We start from the raw sequence: 22,966 nt of genomic DNA on the forward strand, positions 1-22,966 counted from the left end.
ATATTCAAATTACGATATATATATATATATATATTGACTGCTAATGCGACAACTAGAACTTAAATAAATATCTTGCCCTGCCAGTGCCGTTCTGCTCCCACCCGGCGGACCCAGTCTGGTGCGCACTGGTCCCATTATGTAAGCGTGCGGCCACTCTGCTCCGCAACTGGAATAATTACTTTATCCTACAATGGACAATATGTATTTATACAATGCACTTACCTGACCGCTTGTAAACAAAGTAAAAACCGCGGGACGTATCCCGCCGTGAAAATTTCAAGCTTGAAAGAATTTTCACGGTTGAAATTAATGATAAAAAACAACAACAAAAAACCGTAAGTATTTCACATGATTTTCGAACCTTTAAATTGAATTAACCTAACAGGTCACTAGTTGAACATTTTTCTGTCGCAATCTCCCTATTTCATTTATAAAAACTTTCATCATATTCTGTTGAAAATATTATAGATATGTTAAAAACGTTTGGTGCGGTGCGCGCATAATACAACTTACATAAAATAGTACGCATAAATGGAGTTGAAATTAATCATTGCTCGTTTCAGAAAAGATATTTTTATTTTATTCACTGCGGCAATGCATTCCTGTATTAATTTTTGAAATGAACCAACTCCAATTTTCAGAAAAGTACTTTTAATAATATTTCTGGATGTAAAATTTTAACATTTTTCTTTAGAACAAGTATGGCAGAAATATAAAAATATTAAAGATACTTCAAATGTATGCTCCAAAGCTAAACTATCATAGAATTAATAAATAAAGAAATATTGAAAATACTATGAAGGATTTACTGGAGTTATGTCAACGAAATGAATATTATTAAAACTATTAATGAGCTATCTAACGACGTAAAATACGTCTATATTACGACTCTATATTTTTGACCTGGAAGAAATATTTTTTTCCTTTTATCTCTTTAACTTAATTATCAAATCCTTTCATAGTTTATATTCACCCATTTTCACAACTAACAATAATGTGAAATGATAAATTATTTCAAACAAAGAAAATTAAAAGTAAAAGATGCGATGATGAAATCTATTTTATTTTCATTCTCAGCACCTCCGAAAACATATTAAGGGACCCCAATATATTAGAAATCCGAAAATTTAAAATAAATCGATACACAAGCAGGTAATCGATTTTTTTTTTTCATTTTCAACAACACCGAAAACATATTAAGGGACCCCAATATATTAGAAAGTCGAAAAGTTAAAATAAATCGATACGCAAGCAGGTGATCGATTTTTTTTTTCATTTTCAACAACATCGAAAACATATTAAGGGTCCCCAATATATTAGAAATCCGAAAAGTTAAAATTTTCATTTCGTTTCTACATTCATAGAAGCTCTGAAATAAATCAATTGACCAGAGAAAAGATAAACATTATCATATGTCAGAATTAAGAAAATTTAAAATGAATTATTATTAATTTTTCTAAAATCTTTGACTTTGCAACGGTGTAATATAGGCTTACATTACTACTCTTATGTACGGAAATAGACGTAACAGTTGCACCAAAACTCGTATTGCCCGTTATAACAATTTTGCTAGTTAAATTAAGCTAGTTCAATCGAATTCCCATCGAATTCGAGCTCAATCGAACTGTCTGTTTTTTAAAACAGAGAAATCAGCGAAATGTTTTAAAGTAAAATGTGCACAACTAGGTACATAGACCACAGAATCCCTGAAAATGTCATCAAAAGCAAAGGCTTAATACACCACATTTTTTATAATACTGGTCTAATAATTTAGAGGTTTTTGTTTTTGATTTAAGAATAAAATTATTGTTGAAAATGAAAATTAAATCGATTTCATGATCGCTTGCTTGCTTATCGATTTATTTTAACATTTCAGTTTTCTAATATACTGGTTTCAATATAAGTATGTGTGAGGAGGTGCTGAAAATGATAACGAAAATCGATTTAATGATCACACGACTCCATAACGATTCATTTTAACTTTTCGGGTTTTTAACATATTGGGGTCTCTTGAAATGTTTTTGAGATGCTTAAATGAAAAAAAAAATCGATTTTGTGTTTGCGCGCTTGCTTATTGATTTATTTTAACTTTTTGGATTTCTAACACATTGGGGTCTTAAAGTCGGGTGGTGAAGAGCTCAAGAATAATGGACAGTAGGGAAAAGGAAGTAATGTCCATTATTTGGTATAAAAATGGTTCTCAAAGCCAAATAGAGTGTGAAAGATATAAATGTACAGATCCTGTTGAATATTCTGTGTCAGAGGCAGAAGCTATGGGCTTATCTAGGCGACATTCGCAGAGGAATATCCATTTCCGATCAAATATTTTCTCTAAGGCAAATTTCATAATTCAGAGTTCTATGGTCCAAACTGATTCGGATTGGTCCTTTTTTGTTGAAAAAGGTAAAGGATATCCGATACGTATAAGCCACCTGTTGGAAGATTTCAAAGCAGCTTATAAAAGACTAGCGCCATACAAGGCTATAGAGAAACTATACATCCCGAGAAAAGTTGTCTGCCTCTGTCACAACTGACAATGTGCGCTGACTATACGGAGTTTGTCCAAAAAGGATCTACAGAGTCGTTTGTTTCAAGAATAGGGTTGTCAGAGAGATCCTTTGGTGCTCTTTCTCTTTAATCGTGCACTGGAAAACATAGTAATGGAATCCGGCCAATAGACAATACAATACAATTACTACTTCAGCTAGTCTGTCCATATCCTGGCCAGTGCCAATGACGTTGATATCGTTGGAAGAACCTTTCGGAAGGTTAAAGAAGCATTTATGGTCCTTGAGGCCCCAGTCAGAAGACTGAGGGACGGTGGCGTGAGTGAGGCTAGAAATCTGCTAAGTGTGCAGAATTGCATTAAAGCCGCACAGGATTGTGAGGGGGCGGCGAAAGCAGCTAGACGACCCGCAGACTCACTAAGGGGGTTTTTATGCAGGCGATGAAAAGTAAAATATATCCTAATAGTGAAAACATTGCAGTTTCAATGAATATTTTTTTTCTGTTTCATACACGAATTACAATTTCGAATTAATTTTAAACTTCCAAAGGAAAAATCAATCTAAAATTGAAATTAATTATGAGTAAGTATTGAACAGTAGTCGTAGAGTATATTATTGATTAACTGTAATGGATAAATAATTTGAAGATCAATTTTTATGATTTAAAGGACTCTAAACTACGATCCAAACTGATTCAGATTAGTCTTTTCTCTTTGACTAAATTTTTCCTTAACATTTGTGAAACTTTATATGCGAGGCTCATAACTGAAACATGTTCGTACGCCTGAGGAATATCTTAGAGTATTTCGTAAAACTCTGAAAGGACCATTGGTTCCCGTCCGGGTTTCCGCGGAATGTTTGAGTTCTGCGAGCCTCTTCTGGTGATACCGTAAAATAATTTAAGAATTAATTTTTGAATTAATCCAAACATTTTTAAAAAAAGAATTTGTACATTGTATAACAAAAGAATTATATTACAAAATATGCTTTGTTCTCTTCACTTTATTTGTAAGAAATGCTAATATAGGCGTTCCGCCATTTCCCTGCTACATCCAAAAGAGGTTCACCTCTACTGGTCTACAGAAGCGGGCCCATAGAGGGGGTTCTCTAAGTGTATGCAAGAGGTGTCATAAGCGAATTTAAATTTCTGAAAAAAAATTAAACTAAAATAGTAAATACACTGCACTGAATTTACTGAACCTGGTATTTACTTTGTACTGTTTATTTTCTTGCATACTCAACAGCTCTAAGGATAATTTTGGCGACATTTGTATATATATTTTTAGCCCGATAAGGATGCTGTAAGTAAAGAAAAAGTGCCGCGATAAAAAAAAATAAAGACTTCTGGTCTAGACAATGTTATAGAAAGACATATTTCTCCACCCATTTGATACTTAAAGCACTTTTATGGGGATGTTGAATGTTAAAAGTGCATTTTAAACAACATTATTTTGTTGTTTTCCATAATGACAAACAATAAAACAGGATTTTATATTAAAAAAACTAAAAAATACAAATGGTTATCATTTCTTACTATTATTTAAAACTTAAGTAACACTTCATATTAGGCGGTAGATTACTGTTTTTTAAAATCAAATTTATAATTTCGTGGAGATTTTTCCCTCAGCTAATGTTTATAAGAGAGCGAGAAACTTCAAATTTGGTTGTTTCTCTTATGTACTTAGGACACTCTTCAATGATATAATTAAGAGTTAATACTGTTTGGCAAGGCTGGTAAATTGGTGCAGATTCATTAGCCATCGGACGGTAGGGTCATTAGTCGATCGATTAGGATTTTGTTTTCTATTATTCTTAATATATATTACCGTTACAACAAATTAACGGTCAGGGATATAGTACTTAGTAAAAAGTACTGTTACTAGACAAGTTGTGGTGCAGGGAGGTGATGTAGACAGAACAACGCTCAACCCCCAGATTTTCCTCAGTTAAGGGAACCCCCTACAAGGGGCTACAGTAAAATAATAAATAACTATCAGTGGAGCCCGGATCCTTGGATTTAGTAACACGGTGCCTTACCACTCATATATATATTTCGCACTTGCCCGCTCTCCTATATATATTTCATATTGATAGATAATACATAATTGCCCAATTCGCAAATTTATGCGTCTTCACCAACACTACTTCTTCAAATTTTGATTGCATAATCACTTCTATGCTAATTTTTATAAACCATTTACACCTTCCTTGATTTTTAGTGAAGCACCTAATAAGCGTGAAGTACTTAAAATGGAATAACGGGTATTTCCACTAACACAAGTGTCACATGGTTTACCCGTCTTTTCCATTGTGAAATCATATTACTTCTTCTAAAAAAGAAACACTAGCATTCTATAATAACCAATGTTAAAAGGAAAAGATATATGATATTGATTATTCCTTGATAAACTATACCTAAATTATTATAATTTATTCATCTTGAACAGATCTGCCTTTATGTAGGACTTTTTAACAAGCGTTTGATGATAAATGATTATTTTCTAAAATTTAAAGGCAAACTTATATTACTGTTTTTAATTAATAAACAAAATGTATACATTTCGGCAAATATACCATCACCAAGAATAAAAATTTCAGCAGCACATTCGAGCATCCACTCAGAGAAACTTACTAACTTACTACTATAGTAGAGGTAGATAACCTCCTATGTCTTGGTAGTTTGTGTCTGTGAGTATGTGCTACTGAAATTTTGTTCCTGAGGATGACATACTAGCTGAAACGTAGTTTACTAATTAAAATTGATGAAATAATTTTGCATTTAAATTTTAACAAATTTACAATCACCCTAAATACATTTCATATTTATTTTTATTTTTACTAGTTCCTTTCCTGATACCAAAATAAGTTTTACTTTGCCGTTTAACTCATCATAATATTCGTCCTTATCGAGCAGGTAATTCCAAATAGTTTTAATTTTTTTTTTTCGTACGCCAAAGGGGGCATTTATGCCATTTTATTTCGTACAGCCCAGTATACTTCAGCTTTATTCAATTTACTCTTGTCTGAAATTACGTCTGCCTTTGCCATTCATGTAAATATGTAAATTTATAAAAATATAAATATAAATTCTATTTATACATGTTTTACATATTTTATTTATTCATGATTTCGAATAGATCTCTTCTGAAAAGTATTTTTTCTCCGAAAGGCCTTAAAATAAAATTTGCTTATAAATAATAAAAATAACTAAATACAAAAACGATAATTGACCAGAATTTCTTGAAAAATAGACGACTTAATGAATCTAGCATGAGTATTAGAATTAAAAAGGAATATTTAAGATTAGAGGTTTCTAACAGCTAATTTTTTCGATTCCCGAGAATCCTTGGGTAATATAAAAATTCATTATCTAATTGTTAAATTAAAAATAAAAATAAGAAAAACATTGACAGTATATTTCTTTCACTATTTCGTCGTATGTATATATATTTTATATATATTTTTTCTTTTTACAAATATTTGTTACTTTTTGAAATCTATGTGTTAGTTATTTTTATTAATTATATATATATATATATATTACGTGTTTATATTCTCATTTATTTAAAATGAATATTAGTTGTATTTTGTATTTTAGGTATTTTATTTATGTTAAAAAGAGAAAAAATAAGGAAAAAGGGAAAAAAGAGGAAAGTTACATTTGGTTGAAAGAGAAAATAAGAAAAACAAAAAGAAAAAAAACAGATTAACAAAAAATAAATAAAGTATAGAACGAAGAAAAAAATAATGAAAAAGATAAAAGAACCAAACCGACGAAAAAACACTTCGTATACTATTATTGTACATTGTTTACTTGTTATGCCTACATGTTGTAAGATTGAAAAAAAAAATGTCCGATTTGATTTGAATAAGTATTCTGTGTAGCTTGCACCCAAAGAAGTTGACCAGCACATCTCTGTTGTTTTTGAATAAAGTTTTTGTCTTCTACTTCATTTAAGAAGCATCACTAGCACTGTTGTCCTTAATACTTTGCTAAAAGCTTAAGCTAGGGAAACAGTAATTTAAAATAGACTAACTGATTCCTTGTCATTGCATTCCATGTATTGCATTACATGTAAGAAGTTCAAGAATTTCAACTTTGTGACCTCCGATTTTTCCTCACATATAGTCTAAAAATTGTGATAAGCATGAAAACGATGCATTGTTCTTTATTAACATCAACCTACATTATACTAAGAAAGACTTAATTCCGTACATCTTTTGCAAATTTTTGAAAATTTTCTCATTTATGTTTTTAGGGTGGTGATCACGAATTTTAATTTAGTTACTACGTTGTTATTCCGAAAGTAGAAAAAAAGTAGCAAAAATATACTTTTTTCTCCCTTTTCTGCTTTTAACTTGAAAACAATGCCTTATTCGAATAAATTATAACGCTCATTTTATACTAAATTAAAAAAGAGTAAATTACCCTTAATTTGCACCTTAACAATTTTTTTCTTCAACCTCTTCAATCTGGATTGAGTGCGAGTAAAATTATAAGAAGAAATGTTGTCCCGCCAAAAGAAGATCAGAAAGAGGTGTTAGCAGGAAATATTAAGGTTACGTAGTCGAAATTCGTAATCAGACCCAAATAATTCCAGGCTACAAATTTGAACGTGATCCGCAACCACAATGCGCAAAAATCATAAATGACCAAATTATCAGAACTTTACACCAAGATCACTTCCAGATCCTTATTTGACTGAACCTTACTAAACTATTTAAAAGCAGAATTTGGCAAAAAGGAATTACAATTGCTTTCCAATCACTGTAATTTGAATAAAGAAAATGGAATTAAAATTCTGATTAGTAATTTCAACCACTTGATGAACCAGTGTAATTATAATAATGGTCCAAAATTACAATTACTAATGGAATCAAAGTAATCCCAGATATATTTTACTGTAATTAGTAATTGAAATTACTTTTTACCCAACTCTTTATATGGGTGCTACTAATCGATGTCACTGCCAAAAATCATAATAGATTTATCATAAAAAAATTAACTCTACCTTTCAGTGCATGTTGATGTTGATAAACAATCTATGGTTTTCATCCTATCGGAGAAAAAAACTATAAAAGATTAATTATTTAAATTATTGTTAATAATCTAAAAAAATATTTTTTCACGGAAAAATGGAGGTCAAAAAGATGAAATTCACAAATAACAACCCCCCTAAAACAAAACAAAAATTCTAAACCTTCGACCAAGGTCCCTTTTTGGTACTTTGCTGCCTGGACTATAATGGTAATTCATTTTTAGGGTGGTTTTATTTTCCACAATACTTTTTATTTTATATAAATTCCTATATTTCTAAAGCGCATCAATTATATAGATCGTTATTATGCGTTTGGTTATCAATTAACCAATCAAGTCTATTGTTTTTTATATTATCATTCGATATTATGGGAATCTTTAATTTATTTATTAATTTTAGGACGTTCTATTTTTCTATTACATTTTTCTGGACATTTGTCCAGTTACATTTTTGAAGTTGAACTTGGGGCTCCACTAAACCTTCGAATTCCTCTCGTATCCAATCCTTGCAATTCAAAATCCTCAATGCTCCTTACTATGTCATAAATAAAATCATCCATAATGTCCCATATGTAACCAATCTATCACGAACCTATCAATCCTTCCATTATAAACTCACTAACCACCCAAATCCACTAGTTTCTAACCTTGTTTCATCTTCTATTCCTCCTCCCAGGCGCCTGAAAAGAAGAAGGCCACGCGAACTGCTAATGTAAAAACGTCATTAGAGTTCTATCTATCAATGGGTAGTTTCTCTACATGCTTGTATCATTCCATTACAAACTAAAATCAAATTTACTGGATTTATGTATATGAATTGTGAATATCAATAAAAAATAAATTCTATATTTATACTTAACTATTTTATGTAGTTAAAAATTATTATATATATTTAAGTTTTACGGTATAATTAGAATAAGATTTGCTTATTTTATTACCAATATAATGTATTCATGAACATTCCACAAAATTTGAATAAAATAATTAATTATTTTAAATGAATTGAATACACATGAAAATGTGTAAACGATAATATGGACCACAAAATATTGATATCGTAAACCTAACATCGGTATTATAAATCTAATACTGAAGAAGAAAAAAATTCTGTCCTACCGATATTTTCCATTATATACTCTCACCGTCCTAAAGAAATAGTATTTTATTTATTTTTTTAAATATTAGCTTCTTAGCGGGGCGGGTCCGGTGGGGAAGGATATCCTTTTATTTGTGTTATTATCTATTATCTCCTCTTGTGAGATTGACATGTCAGCTCTCCTCACCCCACTCCATATTTTTGTCAATAAAATTAATGTATGGATCAAGGTATTCTGATTATAATTGTCTGTTACTAGACCAACGGTGATCATAATCACGCAATATTACTGCCCATATACTGATATATTGTTAAAAACTATCAGTACAATTATAGATATATTTTTTTTTAAATATTTATATTTCTCTAACATCCCTATGAGCAACTTTCGACATCTACTTATAACTGAAACCCAAGAGATAATTATAATAAAAATATCAAATCAAAGTTAATAGTTATAGTTAATCGTATTATTTATCCATTGCTGAATAAATTTTATGTAATTAAGGTCTTGTTTCGTAAACTATATACGAAGTTAAAGAATGTCATAACCGATCTAACGCGGCGGCAGGTACAAAAATACCTCTACGTGTTTTTATTTTCTGCAACACTGTAGCAATCGCTATATACTAAAATATATGGCCTTTGTATTGCACAGGTACACAATAGCTAGTCGAGTAAAATCCGATATGGAATTTGTGACGGTTTAACTTTTTCAAAACTACGTAACTGGTATATTACTGTGATAGTGTGATTTTGAAAACATTAGAGGTCATCCTTACCAAACTTATCAAATTGGGATTTCCAAAACAGGAGATACTCATTTTCTTTTTAAGTTAATTTTGATACATATGTACAATTATTCCTTGTTTAAGCTAAGCATCCAATCAATTTCAATGAGTTCAAAAGAGTATAGAGAATTGGGTTGAAAACCAAGATACAAGCCCATAAATATCTTATTTAGCTCAAACATGTTACCTAGACTAACATTACCATTTATATAAATAAATATTTTTTACAGCCTGACTGTCATATAATATAAAACTTGCCAAGTTTATGTAGAATTAAATGCTCTTTAATAGTTCTCAAAAACGGTCCTAACTATATTGAACGGGGAGAACCGGTATAGAATTAAATGCTCTTTAATATCATACAGGTCTTATCCCCTTTGAAACAGTCTGACAGGACTTAAATAATTAATTTTAAAAAATCTTCCTTTAAAGTACTTCGATTTTGTTTATTTGAAGAACAAATAAACAGTTCTCATCGTTAGCAATAATAAACAATAGATAAATAGAAAATATTAAATAATTTTAAGAATGAATAAAAGAGACCAAATACATGATCTTTCCCTATTGCATTACGACTTCTTTTGTTAAACTGATGTATTTTTTGGCGGGAACAAAATTTATAATTCTTACTAAATTTTGTTTATAATTTTGGCCATCTCAGTGGTTTAAGTTTATTTATTTTTTCGTAAATTACAAAAATAACAACTTGAACACGAGCCTACAGTTCCATACAAATTACTTAAATCTCCAACTTTGTGTGGAATTGTGGGTTATTGAGTAGAGTCGTATGTGAAAGTTATTTGATGCGCGTCCTGCACCAGACTTTTAAATTTACTTGTAAATTGAATTGAATCACTTATTTTGAAAAGGCCTTATCTTTAATATATTTGAATATTGACATTTTTGTTTTTAGATGTTCCTTTAGGAAGAGAACTTGAATTTTTTTTCGGAGCTCGCCATTCTGCACCTCACAACGTTTTGTAACTACATTTACATTTTCATTCCGTAATGTCTGTGTTTAGTCAATTATACGAGTATGTCACTAGCTTCTCAACCATGTTGCTTTTGTAGTGACAACATACTTGAGAAATTAACTTTATAAATAAATTTGATATGTTAGTACTAAGAAAATTTCTAACATTTTTTTCATTTTCGATAGCTACATCATTAGGGCTTTTAATCTCAGCCACCGAAAACACAAAATAACACCAGAAAACGATAACAACGTGGTAACATTGGGCTAGGATTTTTTCTTTAATGGTTTGTTGTAACATACTTAAATATAAGAGGGAGGGAGTGGCGGGGTTAATACCGTTTTCCAACCTCAGGCGCTTTATAAACATTGATCAATTTAATTATCTTAAGTCTCATCTTCCTGTTTTCAGTAAATATTTCAAAAATTATATAGAACCGTCGCTTCCCGGGGACTTAGTGGGGCGGGTCCGGACAGGAAGGATTTTTTTTCAGTTTTATGATCTCCCCCTATGAGATTGTGATACACACAATTGGTAAAGCAGCATCTAGAAGTTTTTATTTCAAAATATAAAACTTACTTTGAATTTGAATGTTTTGGCAATTAGCTATGTACCACTGATAAGTAAGTATACTCACCATAAATGTACACAAAAATTAGAACCTGCATCACTAAAACAAACTCAAGGTCAAACATGCACATTTGACAAATCTCTTATGGATACTCTTGTAGATAACCCAAAATAAAACTTTGTATATTACAAGTTTCTTAATTCATTTTCTATGAATGACTATCATATAAATTATTTTAAGCTATCACTTAAATGATAATGTTTAAATATGAAATATGATGAATATAATTCTTGAAATAATGAAATTATTCTTTACACCACCTTAGTGCCCCGGTTATGTATCAGCTTTCTCAACTATTGATTGCTAGTTTTTTCTAGACACTTTACTCAAAGTAAATATGCATGTAATTGAAAAAAAAAATCATTAATAAATGTCTGAACGCAATCTATACATTTTTAAAGTAAACCAGTACACCAATTTTGGTATCAAAACAATATAAGAACAGTCCATGTTTAGCTATAGAACTTGGTCTATCCTATACGAAAGCGACTTTAAATGATATTTGTAAATCAAATGAAAAAAAATAGTAGAGGATGCAGCTTTACTTTACTCGTGGTAGTTATTTGAAATACTATTTAACTAAAAATAAATACTACAAGCGAATCACGGCAATCATTTGAGTGACAACTATTTCAAGGATCTCATCTGCTGAAGTTATCAGAAAATATTATCTATAACTGTAATATGTAAAAGAAGCAACTATTTTTTTAGAGCTATCATTTAATATATAAATGAAAGAAAAAATGTTTTGATAAATAAGGAAAACTTTTATCACAAATTCATTTTATGTTACTAGTAATATCACGAAAGCAAAACTATTTCGAAGAACTAAGGCATATAAAGTTACTGCAGAACCTTTTTGAATGTTTATGTACTTGATGCATCAAAAGAGCCTTAGATATTTCTGAATGTAGAAATGTCATCTAATTTTTTATTTACAATTCCTTCATCTACTGCATCAGCGAAACATTATTGTCTATTTTATTGTCTATTTATATCCCGCAGATCAAGCAATACGACTATTCTTATATGGAGAGCATGGAATTTGAAGTTGAATCGACACTTTCAAAATAATTGATGATTTTTCAAGTATCTACTATGAATTATTAAATAATTTTTTTAATTTTATGGAATATTGATTACCATATTTCTTTATAATGTAATGAGAGTTTCCTAAAAAGATTTACTGTTTAGGGAATTTGTCTTGTTCAACCCTATTGGGAACAACCTTCGTGCATCAAACAGTTCATCGTTACTTGTTATCGATTAAATTATTGATCAAATAATATTCCAGGAAGGATTTATCCTTGAATATTATTACCTTTTTTTTTTAAATTTTTCTTGTAATAATTCCTATATCAAATAAAGTTCAGCACCTGAATTCGGAAAGGACGATTTTTAAATTCACAGTTTACAATTTGAATGTAGATAGATTTAAGGCACTATAAAAGGGTTTAATCATATGTATCCTCAGATAAAGAAAAACTGACTACCCTTCTTCAATTGCACATATGAATTCATAATAAGATAAAAAAGTATTAATAATTAGAGTATCAAAGGGGAGTGGAAATTTATAATATAAACAATATATTAGTTAACAATACTCACATTTTTATTGAAACCGTTTATGTAGTAAAAAAGCCTGGCAAATTTAGCCCATGTCATTATCAAAAGATAATTCCAAATATTACTATAACAAATCTATAATTTTGATTGTTCTGTTTTCAAGTTGAATTCATATGTAATTGAGAAACAGAAGCTCATTCAGTCACTCACTCATATAACTCAATCAATCAAAAAATCTATCAAATTTCAATCTAAATTCTGAGATTGATGAATGTTTCTACAGTATCATGCAAAAACTAATTTCTCCTAATATCAAAACATAGAGATATGTCAGGTTTTATGATACTTAAGACAACCACGCCGTAACTTTACAGTTAAGTATGACCTGATAATGTCTTCTTGCGAACTTTGGGAAATTCCGAAATCTTGAGAAAATGTTATTGGGCAAGTGACGACGATTGTCGCAGCCCCCACCTTGAGACAATGACATAAACCGAAAGAGGAGTGCGAGAGAGAGGGCGAGAGGGGAGCCGTCCCCGGGGGTGAAACCAACCCCCGCCCCCGGGCAGGCTTTATATACTGCGTCCTCAGGCTGAGGAGGCAGTTCAGTGCTCAACACCATCCATGGAATAGTGACAACCACCTCCAGCAATCTACAGCGACATGACGGTAAGTAGTGGGATCACAGTCTCGGGAAGGACGTACTAGGAGGAAAGCTCGGGATATTTAGTTCGGTTGAAGTTGATACAGAACCTGCAAGAAGGATGCACACATAGATAAAAGGGTGGAGCGATTCCAAAATTTCGGTACAGTTAAGTACCTAAGTATATGAACAATGGTCAATTTAATGTAAACCGTTAATTTACGACACTTATTTATTTAATTTTTTTAACAAAAACTTTGTCTTTATTGTTAAAATAACTAACTGTGGAAAGAAGAAATAAAGTAAAAAATCATTCAAAATTTACAATTTCCTATTTTTTTTCTATTTCAAAAAGTAGATTTCATTGTCAAATGAATGCGGTTATAAACGCGAACGTTCAAAAATGTGGACCATTGAATTTCTTTTAGCTAATAATATTAAAAAATAGTGAAATCCTATAAATACTCTCAGAATATGGACTAGGAATTAATGCTGAAAACGACGTGCATTGACGATGCAAAGTGAAAACCATAACAACAATAAATTTCCTAATTATAGATTTCAATCCATTCAGCTATATCTCGAAAATATACGCCTTGAATGATATCCATCGTGTCGAGAAATTGGCCTCAACAGATCACTGAATGAAAAACTGTGGTTGCAAATGGATTTTTTTTTTGGCTAATATTTTCCACTTTCAGTGCCAACGGGAAATGTCACGCTCCTTTTCATGATCGGAGATAAATCCATCGCGAAGATTTTTTTTTTGCATATTAGCTAATGTATAGATTTAATTTCCGACATTCTTTTGTTATTTGGTCGTAAAAATTAAAAAGGAAAAAAATTCTGTACTTTAATTTTAACAAATGAACCAAAGACCTTTTTGTTTCTTACAATTTATTCTTTGAATTCAGTCTGTGAAAAAAACTTGTGACAAAAATCAAGTGAAATTCGCATTGTTTCTCTGTCCATTGATAATGTCTTAAACATTTTTCTTTAAAAGGCGGATTAATTAAATTAATAATTATTGCTAAGTGGGACACACCAATGATATATCATATTTTTGGGGTACATTTTCGCTTTCCTCGATTTAATTGGGAATTTTCGCTTTAATAGCCCCATAATGTCTAAAATGGTATTTCATTTTGAATCCAGACGATAATTTGGACAGCAATACTGCTCTTCCTCAGCGGAGCAGTGGCTGAGGTGGTCCCGGTGGAGGAGATTATCCACAACCTTGCGGCAGCTGATTTAGTACCTGCAGCATCTGAGTACGTTCATTAAAATTTCATTCCATCGTAACTTATTATTCTAAAACCAAAGAGTACATTGTATTTATTTTCTCGTTGTTATAGGAATTTAATAGCCGTAGAGCCAGCTGCTGATGCTACGAAGGTCGCTATCAGCCTAGTCCCCGTTTTAGATGAAAAGGGTGCAGAGCCCATTAATGATCTGACTGGTGCCGAGGCTGTGACTCACCATCACATCCATTCCGGCCATGTCGATCATGTACACAAACATCATGGTCACGCGGAACACAAACACAAACATGATGGACACCACGGCCACAAACATAAGCATCATGGACACCATGGGCACGGTCATAAGCATGATGGGCATTTCGGTCATGGTCACAAGCATCACGGTCATCATGGGCATGGGCACAAGCATCATGGTCACTTCGGCCATGGACACAAACACCACGGTCACCATGGACATGGACACAAACACAGTGGTCACCATGGACATCATCACAAACACCATGGACATGCCGAACACGGACACAAGCATCACGGTGACTTCGGACATGGGCATAAGCATCATGGACATCATGGGCATGGTCATAAACACGATGGTCACTTCGGTCATGGGCACAAGCATCATGGTCATCATGGACATGGGCACAAACATCATGGTGACTTTGGACATGGACACAAACATCACGGTCACCATGGACATGGACATAAACACAGTGGTCACCATGAACATGGACACAAACACGATGGTCATTTCGGACACGGGCACAAACACGATGGTCATTTCGGACACGGTCACAAACATCACGGTCATCATGGACACGGACACAAACACCACGGCCACTTCGGTCATGGACACAAGCATCATGGAGACCACCATCATGGACACAAACACCACGGTCATCATGGACACCACCACAAACACGACGGCCACCATGGACATCACCACAAACACGGTGGACATCATGGGCATCATCACAAACATCATGGACATCATGGTCATGGTCACAAACACCATGGTCACTTCGATCATGGACACAATCATGGAGGCGGTGGTCATCACCACGATACTCATCATTCAGAAGGCGGCCATCACGACGAAATGCACGCTGATGACGTTGGAGTTCATGTCGGTGATGAGGTAGCAGACTTTCCTGCGGACGATTTCGCATCCTACGACGCTATGGAGCGAGCCGACAAGAATCAGGAGGAGGCCGACAAGAAGGAGCCCGCTCAACCAGCTGCCAATGAAGAATAAACCAAAGAGTCATAGTTTAAGTTACCTCTAGTGTGCAAAGATGCACATTTCACGAAATATGTACAATGCACACGAAAAATGTTGTTAACATTTGACTGAGATATTTGTTAATTGTTGAATATATGAATGTTATTTTTTGAAATTTATTTCACATTATTTCGTCCCTGATTCAAATAATTTAATATAGTTGGTACCTAATAACATCTAACACATATTTGCATTATATTGCATATGTTTCTGCGATAATAAATAAATGAAATACGTATACTATAAAACGTAGATCATTTTCTACATTCCATTAAATGAGAAATACGTCTATTATGCATGAAATATAAATAAATATGTATTAAATTGTAACTATAAATTTCATGTATTATATATATGTATGAAGTACTAATTCTATTTTAATGAAGAGTACGAAAAAAAAAAGTATTACACTATTAATTGTAGAATAAGAGTTTTTCAATAATGTAAAGCCTATGCTGCATTAAAATTTCTCACAAATAAGAACAATTAGATTTGGATTTTGTTTCAGTTTTGAATCTAATTTATGCTAACAATTTACAAATATATTCCTCCAAAAACTAATTTAATGTCTTTGAAAATAGTATGTTTCTAAGCAATAGTATTTTTTCTATTACAAGGAAAAATAATGTTTACAGATTTTATTTTTAATTCGTAAGTGATGTTAGTTTGTTGCGACAACTATATTATGTATAATACGAGGAACTTCAATTTGAGCAAAGACCTACAAAATATTTCTGCAAGTTATCGATGAATAGGGTAGATTAAATTATTTGTTCTACTATAATTTTTAAGGAAAACTGTTTCGCAAAAATGATATATAACCTGAAACATGGGACCAATGTTTCACCATTTTATACAGCAAAACCCATTAGAACGATTAAGTTTTCACTTTACCACGGTAACTGCCTGTATCGGGAACGCATAACCCCCTTCTACTCCACTAATAATCGACAGGCCGGCAAATTACATAATACTTTGAACTAATCAATCGTGACCGAATTTTTTTTTATTTTGTGTTTTTTTTTAACCACTGTGCTGATTTGAAATGCCTCTTGCGGAGTGAGTTGAGGGGAAGTTACATCTAACGGGTGACTCAATGGAATGGTGAGGATCGAGAAAAATGGCCTCAAATTAGAAATAGCCGAGCTGAATCGGTTGACCAACTGCCAAAGACAAGTATTTAATCAAGATCAAAGTTCAGAAAGGGGGGGGGGTATTACATAAAGCCAGCGATATAAATACTAGTGTGGCTAATTGAACGGAAAAGGATATCCAGCATTATTGAACTACCAGGAAATAGGAAGTAGACATCAGGAAAAATGTTTTTATTCTTACTTAAATAGCATAAGTCTATCATACAGGTATTACCGAAGAAAATCCGAAACAGCGCTCCATCCACCAGAGGGAGGTCTTCTTATATTATCTTTTAATCTTGGACGTTACTGAAAGACCAACAAAAGTATCTGAAGCAAAAAGGTACTTTGAGAAACTGACTAATAGAATGTATACCAATGTGTATCAGATTAAATACCTAATAACTTTATAAATATATTTATTTAACTAATGAAAATAGAAAGTACAAATTATTTAATCTATTCTTTAATTGATTATGGAAGTGAAACGAATCGGAGGATCCTCTGGCGCTAAAGACCCTCTCTGGACAAAATCCAACTACTGGCTTCTTCACTATTTATACATTTTAGGGGCACTGAATCTAAATTTCAAGTTTGTAATCTACCTTTTCTGTCGCATTCAAAAAAAATCGTGGTATGTGAGAGAAATACATGAACATAACCACAAGCAAGCAGGGTGAGTTTGATTGTGTCCACAATGGACAACTTCATCCATTCTGTACCAAATAAAAAATATTGATCGTTGAGACAAAATAAAAAAAAGGTTTTTAAACTTTATTGACCCAAAAAAAATAACCAGTGTTTTCAGTGCTAATTTACAAAAGGGTTTGTTGCCACCCAAACAATATCAATTTACAGAACGGAGCATTATAATAATATAGTAGCTAAAAAAATAGAACAAAGTACTTTCCTTTAGTTCTGACATAATTGAAATTCACAATCATTTTCAGTTTCTTGTTTTTATTTAATTTTAAGATTTGGCGTAAGATTCACAAGTTTTGATCTCCTGTACAATCTCATGATTTTATATATTACTCTGTATATAACTAAAATTTGATAAAATTCTTTCAATGCTTGTTGATAAATAAACTACGCTTTAATAAATTTTAAAATTCTGGCAGTTGCTATTAATTTTCTTATTTCTTGATACACCTTGCCACCATTCCAACAAGAGATAATTTATCAATTATTTCTATCTCAAAAAAGTTTTTTTGGAAATGGATTGATTTTTTATGAAAATAAACAATCAGTTATAAAAAAAAACTGGGATCCACCTGGTGTCAAATCCAGTTTCTACCAGTTTCTTCATATTTAGGTCATAAATCCAAATCCATATATTTTGAATGTAATAAGTATGTTATTGTTATACAATCTATAAATCTCTTGAGCTCAAGAATATTACTTCTTCCGTACATATTTTGCAATGCAATAAAGTGTTGAAAACAGTCAGCGATTGTACAATTATCACTCTGTAGTTTATCAAGAGATATCATTTTACTTGAAGAAGTTTGTCGGGGGGTGCGGTCAGCAAAGAACAACATAAATAAACAAAACCATATTTATTTATTTTATGCCGTTTATTTATTTTATCGCCATAAAATAAATAAATATGGTTTTGTTTATTTATGTTGTTCTTTGCTGACCGCACCCCCCGACAAACTTCTTCAAGCATTAATCTACAGTCAACTATCTACACCTCATTAAGATATCATTTTAAGTTGGTTTATAAGGTCTTTCAGCTCCATTATGAAACCTGTCATTCTGAATTAATCTAAATATGCTAATATCAATATCATCTTCATGGTCCTCAGTTATTTTAATATAAAAATAATTATTTATAATGAATATTTGCACAAAACCTCACTAATTAACTTTTTCAGCAAGTGGTTTTGGGAATTTGAGGTATGTGAGAATTGTTCACTGAAAACATTCTTCAACCACTGATTTTGTATATATTTACTCATATCAGTGCAGTATTTCTCATTGATACCACACAGAGCACTCATGCTCACCCATTTTCTACATAAGTACCCTATACTAATTATGTTCATTTTGGCCTACTATTTTCCCTTTGTTCTGTGGACTAAAAAAAGTCAAAAAACCGCTGACAAAATGAATTTTATATCTGTAGGGGTAATGATGGAGCTCCCAAAATGGATCCATTATATTCAATACTAAACAATATTAATTTTGAAGAACTACAAAGAATTTGCTAGTATATATTATGTATATATACACATTAGTTTATACCTAGAGTTAGAGAAATGGAGTAATGAAAAGTACTAAATTTAAATTTTTATGAAAAATCTCAGCATTTACACAAGTTTAAATTTCTATAACATTTGAATGGTTAATGATAATATAGTATAATACTGAACATCCAATTTAATGCACTAAAACTTCCTTCTTTATAACTTTTTTTTTTTATTGAAATCCTCTTTTACTTTAAGTCTATTAGTTTAAGTCACCTAACATTTCAGTAGAAATCTTTATTGATAAATTGTAAACTCATTAGATATTAACAATTTTATATAATCATATATACATTAATGCATAGTAATAAGTGGGCACCACTGTACCCATTTAAGCATTAATTAATAGAAATATTAAGTTGGTTTTGTTTTACCTTTGCATGATAATGGAAACTATTCTTAAAATTAAACATAAAAAAATATTGTAGTAGCAACAAAATAATCATTTAACTTTAGAACATGGAGGTAAATATTTGAAATAAGAAATATACATATTCTTCTCCCATGTCTCCTGAAAAGATTCTTCTCTTCTCTACTTAATAGTGAATCGCACATCACCTTCACTGCTCAAGTGTGTCCCAACACTTGCAAATCCTCAATACATTCACAAGCACAAACAATTTAAAAAAAGCAAAATTCCTTAGAATAGAGCTATAACCTAGTAAAAGGAATCAGAGCAGGTCTTTATGCATGTTTGTGTATATGTAAATCATAAATTTAAATTTTTTAATTTTTGTTTTTGAGATTTGGGGAAAAAATAACCACTACTTATATAACCTACATTTTATAACTGTAAATATATTATGGGATCCCTATTATCGACTTTGAAATGTGTCAATTTCAATAGAACAGGGACCTAACCACGAATTTCTCAGGAACGACTAAATGGATTTTCATTGTTAATGGACCTGATTTTTGGAAACAGCACTTTCATTCATTTTCATTAGCGATTAAATGAACAATTTTACAGATAATTTACATTAATGTGAAAAACCCCAATTTATGTTGACATAAACCTACGCTTCAGAGGTGTGGTCAACTTTCATGCCTTGGCTTCACTTTTAATTAGAAGGAGAGTAGGATAATGCCACCCTCTTGCTTTATATACTTCTAATAAGGCAGAAAGAATGGGTTTTCGTACAGAATACCTTCCTAACTATCCTAGCTAGAATGGAAAAGTTAAAATTCATTCATTGGGTCCGCCTTAAAAGAAATCACAATCAGCCCAGGCCAGATTCCGCCATGGCCTCTGAACTATATTTATTAACCCCTAAATCTATGTAACCATTTATAATCTATCCTTTTAAAGACATACACCCTATATTTTCAAATGTTTCACAAAATACATATATCAAAGAACGATCAAGCTCTCTCAATTTTCAATCTCATAATTAGATTTTAAAATATTTAATTGTAATATACAAGAAAAAAAACTTATTTTATATCACCAACTCAAAAATATTTAATAGTATAATGTCCAAACCAAATAATTTTTCTTTCTTCATAGACATAAACACTAGTATCTGAATTCTTATTGTGGAGATTCAAATATCTCTACAATATATGTAATTGACCTACAATTTAATGACATTGAAGTGGTCCCTTATCTTATTTTTCACTTTGGGAAAATTTCTAAGATACTGGTTAGAAATATCAGCTTACTTTCCGTGTAGATTTAGAGAAATAAAGCAGTTATTCCTTATGAGAAACTCTATGAAACTTCACTTTAAATGTTAATTATCTCACAATTTCATTTTTCACGTACACCATTTTTCTATCAAAGGCTAAATCGATACTTAAAAAAACAGCCTTCCACAAGGAAACAGACATATATTCTATTAATATAAATAATGAATACATACGGTTTCGATTTTTTTGGATGATGCTTCCATAAATATGGTATAAATGCAGAAATATGGTAGTCTATTTGTACATTCATTTAATGTACATTATTTTGTAAATTTGGTTAAAAAAAAAAAGAAAAGTGATACATAAAAAAATACTTATTTTTGGTTTGTCAAGCGGAGGAAAAGGTTACATGCAAATTCAATATAAAAAATCAAAAACAGATAGGGTAGAGGAGGGTCTTGAAGGTGTATAGATTAATCCTGTATATGTATGTATGCAGACTCATGGCAGCCGAGATGAAACATCTCAGAAAAACAGCAGTATGTGTAAAGCAGTAGTTAGCATAAATGTAATGAACTGATTCGAAAAACATGATTACACCACAGTTAGATACTCTAGAAAAAAAAAACTCGAACCTTTTGAATATTTTATGAGATCATTCACATTCATATTATCCATTGTTATTCGTTAATATAATAATCAACCAAATTATAATATTCAGTAATATAATATTCAACAAAAGAGGAGCAGTACAGTGATAATTGCAATCAGTAAAAAACTTTTTTTACCAACATCAGAATATGAGACTCCTAGACATTTTGGAGCCAAATCACTATTTGTTCATAAAACAAAAGTGGCAGTGGAGTAAGGTACTTCATAAAATACTTACGATATTCTCGAGAAATTGGTGAAGTTATAAAGAAGGTATAGACAAAATATTCACTACTAAGATTGAATGATGAATAGCTTACCACTACAGTTATTTCAAAAAGGAATATTCCATAGTCAAAATTCCTGAAAACATGGCAGTATCGGGTTTGAATACATCGATAATAAAGGCAAAGATCTTTATATAAAATCTATACTCATCTGATGGGGTTCAGAAGAGAAAGGATTGCACAATCATAGTTCTTGTTAATAAAAAAAATGATAATTAAGCCCTATTTATCAATCATAATATGGCATAGGATTACATGGGATAGAAACTGAATAGAGAACCATGTCTAAGCTCCACAACTTCAGTAAATCATAGGATTTATGAAGACATACATTAATGATCCAGCTTCCAAAATCCTGTTACAACAGCTTTTCAAACAGTATCAGGCTTGATAAACCAAATCATTCACTAATACTGTATATATCAACCCTAAAATAATATGTAATACATAATACCATAGGAAAATTGAGATGCTCTGGGATATTAAAAATACATTGCAGTAAAAGAAAATAAGAAAATGGAAAAAAAAAAAAAATTTAAAGGATAAAGTCCTAATATATTATATATATTGAACAGGAAAATATACTCCACCAGAAACATCAGAATATTGAGGCATATTTAATCCCATTGGTTTCACTTTAGCCTCAAGAAATTATCAATTTAATTCTAGCACACAATAAAAAGAAATAGTTTATTTTTTTTTCTCCCTTTATGAATGTTAGAACACTTAAAAACATCATGATGGAGGAATATAAAGGTGTTATAAAGTACATTTTCATCTAGATCTGTAAAAGCTGATTTCTGGTTATAAGTTTGGACAGTGGAAGCAATAAACTTTTTTTAAAAAAACAATCACTACGGAAAATCTAGATTCACTGGGTTAAGAAACCATCGGCTTTAAAATATGAATTTAAAATGCCGATGGGAAATTACTTCATAAACTTTTTCTCAGAATTTTTTAATAGGAAAAATGTTTTTCCTAATTAAAAGATAATATGTGCATTATTTAAAGTAATTTTGTTCCTGATACACAAATTCAAACAATAAATGCCCTATCAGGTAATTGATAGTTTAAGGGAGCAGATGAAAAATAAAAATAAATAAGACGTTTGTACTTAATTTTTTCCACTCTGAATAGTAATAGAAATAAAAGTTCATATTGAAATATCTCAACTTTACAAATGGCTAAAACTAAAAATGATTTTATAACTTTCTCATTATTTATTTT

The 22,966-nt window shown here is 31.2% G+C and overlaps 2 protein-coding genes and 1 long non-coding RNA gene across 3 annotated transcripts in view; 2 read left to right on the plus strand and 1 right to left on the minus strand.

The window, feature by feature from the left end:
- LOC106690446 (uncharacterized) overlaps positions 1-22,966 on the plus strand; it is a 282,414-nt gene that overhangs the window by 255,008 nt on the left and 4,440 nt on the right. The gene's annotated exons all lie outside the window — the stretch shown is intronic.
- Positions 1-22,966, minus strand: part of LOC136797129 (uncharacterized) — a 99,408-nt gene that overhangs the window by 64,767 nt on the left and 11,675 nt on the right. The window lies entirely within an intron of this gene.
- On the plus strand, positions 13,217-15,882 carry LOC106690448 (histidine-rich protein PFHRP-II). The gene is made up of 3 exons (XM_014435893.1): positions 13,217-13,272; positions 14,402-14,517; positions 14,602-15,882. The coding sequence occupies exons 1-3, from the start codon at positions 13,267-13,269 to the stop codon at positions 15,758-15,760; spliced, it is 1,281 nt and encodes a 426-aa protein (XP_014291379.1). The 5' UTR covers positions 13,217-13,266; the 3' UTR covers positions 15,761-15,882.

Source organism: Halyomorpha halys, unplaced genomic scaffold (genome assembly GCF_000696795.3).
Source record: "Halyomorpha halys isolate HHAL.00 unplaced genomic scaffold, Hhal_1.1 Scaffold1721.1, whole genome shotgun sequence".
Classification (NCBI taxonomy): Eukaryota; Metazoa; Arthropoda; class Insecta; order Hemiptera; family Pentatomidae; genus Halyomorpha; species Halyomorpha halys.